Source organism: Electrona antarctica (assembly GCF_951216825.1).
Source record: "Electrona antarctica genome assembly, chromosome: 3".
Classification (NCBI taxonomy): Eukaryota; Metazoa; Chordata; class Actinopteri; order Myctophiformes; family Myctophidae; genus Electrona; species Electrona antarctica.
In genome coordinates this window covers 2,787,844-2,795,930 of record NC_136808.1, presented here as the reverse complement: position 1 = coordinate 2,795,930, position 8,087 = coordinate 2,787,844, and the positions used below count along the sequence as shown (strand labels likewise).

The 8,087-nt window shown below is 45.3% G+C and overlaps 1 protein-coding gene across 1 annotated transcript in view; it reads right to left on the bottom strand.

The window, feature by feature from the left end:
* Positions 1-4,461: 4,461 nt before the first annotated feature.
* The window catches only part of LOC306920619 (MAM domain-containing glycosylphosphatidylinositol anchor protein 1-like), a gene marked incomplete at both ends in the record, with an annotated part of 247,081 nt that continues 243,455 nt past the window's right edge, over positions 4,462-8,087 (bottom strand). The window contains one exon of the mRNA XM_079497429.1: positions 4,462-4,556. Within this exon, the coding sequence (XP_079353555.1) occupies positions 4,462-4,556 (95 nt within the window). The remainder of the gene's footprint in view (positions 4,557-8,087) is intronic.

Here is an 8,087-nt window from a genome sequence, read left to right as displayed (position 1 = left end):
AGTAATAACTGCAATATAGGATATCATAGAAAGCCAATCAGAATTGTTTAGATGGAAACACTGGGGATGTTACAACTGTTGCTGTACTGTATCTCAATGTACTGCTGGTAACGTTGTAACTGACACATTGTGGCTGCAGTCACATACCAACTTAGTTGTGAGTGACACATTGTGGCTGCAGTCACATACCAACTTAGTTGTGACTGACACATTGTGTCTGCAGTCACATACCAACTTAGTTGTGACTGACACATTGTGGCTGCAGTCCCATACCGACTTAGTTGTGACTGACACATTGTGTCTGCAGTCACATACCGACTTAGTTGTGACTGACACATTGTGTCTGCAGTCACATACCAACTTAGTTGTGACTGACACATTGTGGCTGCAGTCACATACCAACTTAGTTGTGACTGACACATTGTGTCTGCAGTCACATACCGACTTAGTTGTGACTGACACATTGTGTCTGCAGTCACATACCAACTTAGTTGTGACTGACACATTGTGTCTGCAGTCACATACCAACTTAGTTGTGACTGACACATTGTGTCTGCAGTCACATACCAACTTAGTTGTGACTGACACATTGTGTCTGCAGTCACATACCAACTTAGTTGTAACTGACACATTGTGTCTGCAGTCACATACCGACTTAGTTGTGACTGACACATTGTGTCTGCAGTCACATACCGTCTTAGTTGTGACTGACACATTGTGGCTGCAGTCCCATAGCCTGGCTAATAAGCCAGACTCAAATCACACTGTCGTGTGGTATTTGAGTCTGGAGATGCTGTGTATGGATCTTGTTTCCCAGGGGGCGGGTTCAAACATTTTCTCTTTGACGCAATTGGTCAGAGCTACTGTCAGTCAAAGGTCTCAAGCATTGAACGTCACTGTACCAAAGCCCGCCCATATTGCATACCGTGTCCCGATTGGCCACACCAGTTCTCTGGTGTAGGAAATGGGCGTACAATTGAGCCTCTACAGACCGTAATCCAACGGCTGATTCGGTCTGGCTTATTAGCCAGGCTAGCAGTCCCATACTGTAGCAACTCAAGTGAAGTATTATCTGTGATCACTGCCTAAATGTAAAGAAGAAAGTATACATAAGGGTGTGATGGGTTAATGGTTACCATAATAAAAGTCTCATTGCTCATACAATGTGTTTAGTGGTATAATGGGTAGCAAATTGGCTACTGTATAGCTTTATGCTGTAGTGATAGATTATGCTACAATTTGAGCTGATATACAAGCTATTAGCCAAGTGGTTAAGCTATATATTTTTTTAAATATATTTTATTAATTAGAAGAAAACAATCTGGCTTGACTGTACAAATTACAAAGATGATTTGTCTTACTGTCCAGACATGAACAAGATTATCTTCTTTTTGAACATACTATTATTAAAAAGGTGAAAATATCAAGCTTATCCACTCGACTATTCAATTGCAGAATGAATGAGCGACGGTTACAAGCAAGCATGTCGATTATTATGCTTAATATGGATTCTAAATACAATGATCTGTGCATCCAGACACAAATAACCTGCCATCAAACATGATGCCAAAGTCAAATACATGGAGGATGACAGAGAAATTACAAACTATGTCTCCTTAATGTTAAAGGGCTCGTCATGTTAAGATAATGCAGTACAATGTTCAGTGTTAATTCAACTCTGAGAGTCTGTATATACAGAGAGCTGTATGTATATTGTATGACATAGACATTTAGTGAATTGCATACATGTGTTATTTGATGAATTCCTTCTCCAAAGTGCAATTCTGTACCTCGAACATACCTTTTAATATACCGATTCAAACGTAAGACTTGTGAAAGAAACAACGTGAAAAGCGTAAGGACTCGAGTCAACATCACACAAAGAGTAACAGGTACGGTAGGGCAGTGCAGGGTTCTCACACATAGTGGCCACTAGAAGTGTAGTGTGTGTGTGTGTGTGTGTGTGTGTGTGTGTGTGTGTGTGTGTGTGTGTGTGTGTGTGTGTGTGTGTGGGCGGGGGGTCCTTGAAATAAAAATAAATACAAAATAAATAAAATATTGAGAACCACTGCTGGAAGAGAATGGAGACATAAATGCTCAGCAATAATTATCAGCACAGTGGGTCGAACTGCTAGACTCGAGGGTGTATGCCGGTTACGGTATAGACCGTTTCCTTGAGCCAAGTTGAGGAATGACGAACGGTGAGAGAGCTCGAGTTGTGAGGTGTACTGGTCTAGATGGTTTCTCTGAACAGTCTGAGCTAGCTGTCTGATGACTCGATGACAAACTCATATTGATATGACGATGAGAACGGCTATCAAAAAACAAAAAACAAAAGCATGAACATTCAATTGACGACAGAGTCACATAAAGCCACACTGCAAACCCATTTTCCATATACGAATATAATTATACGAGTTCACTTTTTCTCCATATGAGCGATCCATACATATTTTACATTCTATATCATATACTCCTGTGAAATAGAATTGCTGTAATAAAAGTCCCCCTGCCTCCTCTCCTCCTCTCTATATGCATTTCTCTCCTCCAGTTCCCCAGCCCGCATGTGTCTTCCCACGTGTCTCACTCAGAGGCGTCCAGGCGTGTGTGTGTGTGTGTGTGTGTCACTCTGTAAGAGACATCTCGCTGTCTGAGTCTATTCCTGTTTGTCTGTGTCGGTGTGTGGTTTGAATAGGGAGGTTGAAGGCCGTCCATTTCTCATTGTCCGTCGTTCTCGAACTCCATCAGCGGAAGAGATGAGTGGATTGTATGTGCGGCGCGCTTGTAGTGGAGTGGAGTGCGTGTGCGTGTGCGTGTGCGTGCGTGCGTGCGTGCGTGCGTGCGTGCGTGCGTGTGCGTGCACGCGTGTGCGTGATACCAGAGTTTATGAGATGTGAGACAAATCTCTGCATTACATACACTAGTATATAGGCTACAGAGACGTGTCCTCTCTTCTGCCCTACAGGTGCTCATAATCACATCAGCCTCATATGATATTAACCCATTCTTGGGCGGGAACCCCTTTTGGTGTTTTAACTAAGCATTAGCTATTGAAAAATAGCAGATCTACAAGCTCATAGCGCGCCACCGAGTGGCGCGCTACGAGCTTGTAGGTCTGCTATTTTTGAAAAATCGTGAAAATGCGGCACAAATCTTTGAATAATATATATTCTTTCAGAAGACTTTTTTTTGGGGGGTTAAAACACCAAAAGGGGTTCCCGTCCTGAATGGGTTAAACATGATCATTACGTGTGGTCCTATCCACCCCCACATGCTGCCAAAAATAAAGCAACATATCAAAAAACATGACATAAATCTGACAAAACTGGAACATCAGTGTTACGTATGCTCTGTGTCCCGAACGGAACGTCTGCAGCGATCGTATAAATGTTGTGCTTTTTCATCTAGGTTTCACTTTGTAGACTCCACCACCGCTGTTTTGTTTTTGTTTAGATTGTGTTATATTTCATATATCATATAGATAAATGTACACGTTTACAGTCCCAAGCTAGTGGTCCATCTCCCGGTGGGCAAACAGAGGCCAGTGAGCCCCTTCTTTCGCTCTGTCCTCTTGTCTCCTTTATACATTCCTCCCTCTCTCTCCGTTCTTCCGCGTTTCATCTGTCCATCCGCCCTCTTTGTCGTCCATCAGCTCCTTCATGTGGCCCGAGGTAGGGATGGAACGCTTCCTTCTGTCTCTCTTCCCAGAATCCCCCCCATTTTCCCGGACCCTCTCCTTTAATCCCCTCTAGTCCCTTGTCATCTTTGGTAGAGTGTCTGACACTTTGGTGTGCCGGGGGGGAGGGGGATGAAGGAGGAGAGGAAAGGATGAGTGTGTGTGCGTGCGTGCGTGCGTGCGTGCGTGCGTGCGTGCGTGCGTGCGTGCGTGCGTGCGTGCGTGCGCGTGTGTGTGTGTGTGGGAGGGGGTGGGGGGAGGGGGGGGTAGGTGGCTTGGGGGTTGAGGGGATGTGGGGGGGGTTGACGTGACAAAAGAAGAAGAGCTATAAGGTCATGAAATACTATGTTGACCTAAAGCCAGAGTGTTAGCTGGAATATACAGTCCGTCATCGGAAAGGGTTCGGTGACGGGGAAACACACACGACGTCAGGAAGTGACGAGAAAGAAAGCAGAGCCGAGACGCACATAGAGGCTATCCAAGCAACACAGATAGCCTGGATAGACCATGATAAACGGAACTATAGATAATATGCATGAAGGGGGACAGACAGACAGACAGACAGACAGACAGACAGACAGACAGACAGACAGACAGACAGACAGACAGACAGACAGACAGACAGACAGACAGACAGACAGACAGACAGACAGACAGACAGACAGACGGATGGAAGCGAGGAAAAGGTACAGAGGGGAGGACAGGGAGAAATAAGAAAGGAACAGAGCGTGCGGTGGGGCAGTGTCTCTGTGGAGGCATACAGGTGGCGCTGTTGCAGCTGCTCATCATCTGTACAGCAGCAGCAGGACACAGCAGAGGGCAAAGGTCAGCCTGCTGGCCAATGGGAGAGGGTGCAGTGACGCCGATCCACCAGTCGCAACTGCAGAGATAAGAGATGAGGAAACGAGAGCAACGAAAGTGTCACATTAATTTTTGTATTAATTTGAAAAGTGTGTTTTGTCATCAGTGCCTTGCACACCCTAGGTGGGGTTGGCAAAAGAGACTTTCTGTGTGGAGTTTGCATGTTCTCCCCGTGTCCCCTAGGATAGGTACCCTCACATGTTCTCCCCGTGTCCCCTAGGACAGGTACCCATATCAAAAACATGCAGTAATCCTGGTCCGTAAACTGCCTCTTCCTAGCCAGCCGGGGCGTCTGATGAAGGGGAGAGGAACTGGCATGTAAATAACGTGTTCCTTCTACGTGCTACGTCTAACCGGGGAAACTCCCCCGTCAGGTGAAAAGAAGTGGTTTAGACTCCTCATGTGGAAGCATGAGGTCAGTCCATTGCTCTCCCCAGGTTGGCAGCCCAGGATTACATTAGACAATTGACACTGGGTGAAAAAAATGGGTTACAACGTGGGATACATATATTTTTTTAAGTGTGTTCCTCGGAGGCACATCTCTGGCAGACTGCATTGCGTGCCCTGCAGGGCTGTGTCAATGGTCGGGTGCAGCCGTCAGGCCACGAGGAAGCTGCATTAGGAAATGGTTTGTACGAGAGATTGTGCGCGTTTGCGGCAGCCACTGTGGGTAGAAGAGAAAATGCCTTTGGAGGTGTGCTGTATTAACCTGGCCAATCAGCGGCAGCTAGAGGCGGGATCAAGGCATACACAGTGCTGCCTTGATCCCGCCTCTAGCTGCCGCTGATTGGCCAGGCCGTTTGGTGGCCGGAACATCAAATCTGCCTGAGAGTTCCCAGATGGGAGCAGGAGGGGGGCAACCCAGTGTACTCTCTGCTGCCCCGTCTGGCGGAGTCAGGTTAGTGCTGTATAGAGGCTCTTCAAAATGCGATTCCAAACAGTATGGAGTATCATAAACCTGCTCTGCATTGTTTAGAGGCCCTTTCATTTGTGATTGGACCGGATGCAATACGATCAAGACTTTTGTCTTTTTTTTTGTCAAATAGGTCCCTCCCACAATCTTTGGAAGCCAATGGATGAGTGAGAACTTTCTCCAACTGAACGAGGATAAGACAGAAGTTCTTATAATTGGCAAAAATAATTGATACAAAATAAACTCGGTAACCTAAATGTAGGAAGTAAGTCGACAGTAAAGAACCTAGGGGTTATTATTGATTCAGATCTGAATTTTAATGCGCACATTAATTAAGCTACCAAGACAGCTTTCTTTCATCTTCGAAACATTGCACGTATTAGAGCATATTTATCTTTAGATGATGCTAAAACATTGGTCCATGCTTTTGTCTTTTCTCGATTAGATTATTGTAATGCCCTCCTCTCAGGCCTGCCAAAGAAATCAACGGATAGACTCCAACTTGTTCAAAATGCGGCTGCTAGAGTGTTAACTAGAACTAAAATGAGAGAACACATTACTCCAGTTCTATCATCACTGCATTGGCTCCCAGTGGTTTTTAGAATAGATTTTAAAATTATTTTACTTGTTTATAAATCCCTAAATGGTCTTGCACCTTCGTACCTCCGTGACTGCCTACCTAGATATGTCCCTAACCGCCCCCTCAGGTCCTCCACTGCTGGCCTGCTTGAAGTGCCTAAAAAAATGTCCACAAAAAAATATGGTGAGGCAGCTTTTTGCTTCTACGGCCCAACAGCCTGGAATGAATTACCATTCCAGCTCAGACACGCACCCTCTGTAGACATTTTTAAATCTCAACTCAAGACTCACCTCTTCACTCTTGCTTTTAGTTGAGTTTTAATATCTGCGTTCCTACTCTGTCCTGACTGATTTGCTGCATGTTGTGTTTTTATACTTTTATTTTGTTCTTTGCCATTGTTCTATCATTTTAACTACTTGACTGTGTTTTATTGTATTCTATTTTTGTGTCCTGCCCTGTGAAGCACTTTGAGCTGCATTTATGTATGAAAGTGAAAATGTACAAATACCTAATGTATAATGGGGAGCTGCGTACGTGACCCAAGGAATCCAAGAGAGACATTCGATTGTACATATCATAATTGTAATGACAACGGCTGAATAAGACTTCTCATTCCCAACTCACTGGGCCTCTCTGACATTCAACCGAGTCATCCTGAAGGGTCAATAATCCCCTCTGTAACTGCTGTCATCTGAGTCATCCTGATGGGATAATATTCTACTTCATAACTGCATAAGCTGCAGTCCACACAGCTGAATCTGCTAGCAAGCAACTCAACATGTCCGTATCTGTCACCCCCGTCGAGGGAGAGAAGACAACGTAGGAGTATGGATGGAGAAAGAAAGAGAGAAACAAAGGGTAGAGGGGAGAGAGACAGTGAAGCAGGAGACAAAGAAGAGAGAGAGAGAGAGAGAGAGAGAGAGAGAGAGAGAGAGAGAGAGAGAGAGAGAGAGGAGCTCCTCTGTGGACCACCTTGTTGATGGCAGCTTTAGGCGTTTTGTCTGCAGTTTCAGTAGATGTCATCACCGTGTTGACAAACTGTACGTCCGGCTACGAAACAGCTGGTTGGCAGACACACAGCCTCTGGAAGTGTGTGTGCGTGCGTGCGTGCGTGCGTGCGTGCGTGCGTGCGTGCGTGCGTGCGTGTACATATCAGTGGTTTATAAGCCGGCATTCTATTCTGATCTGAATCTCTCCTCACACTGTGTGTATAAATACAGTAGAGGCGGTTCCTCTTTGCCAGTAATGTTTTCTGTGTAGCGTTACTCAAATTGTATATTGCTCATCTTTGAATAAATAAGTCTATGGGTATATGTGATACAAAAATGGCCTTGCCTTTGTCGTTGACTATTCAACCACAGGCGGGCTGACATGCCTGTCCTCGGCTGGATAACTTCAGGCAACAACAAAATGCCTTGCATGTGAGATATTCTCTCTCTGTATACCAGTGGTTCACAAAGTGGGGAACCAGGGACCCTCACGGTGCTTCGAGGGGCTTCCAAATGGACCATTACAGGTGAGAGTTATGAGGTCCATGAAATCCATGAAATTAAAAGGTTTGAGAACCACAACTATACTCTATATAACAGGGGTTTGTGGACTGATAGGCTGATAACTGGAGGTTGGTTATACAGAGGGAAGCCAGGATGTCCAGGCAATAATTAATCATTTGGTTGATGTTCAGTTCCTGGCAGAATGAGGTCATTCATGGCGCAGTGGCACTTCTTGCTTGTCCGGATTGGTCAGCTACTGTATCAGCCCTTGTGGTTGTCACTTATCAAACTATAGCGCCGGTCCAGTGTGTTAGAGAGTTCTCACTTATTTATAAACTGATCTCAAATTAGTTCCAACAGCACGGCAGTGGAATTTTTTGTGGGTGTGCAAGCAAAGGCTTTCCTGGCAGGACGTCAGTGAGAAGTGAGAACTCGCCAACGCACCGGACCAGGGCTATTATCAACCCAAGGTACACAGCTAGCACCTTCTCTGTCTCTGTCTATCATTCTTCTCACCCAGGACATGGATAAATCAAGGCATGTTTAGGGTATAGGCTACTGTAT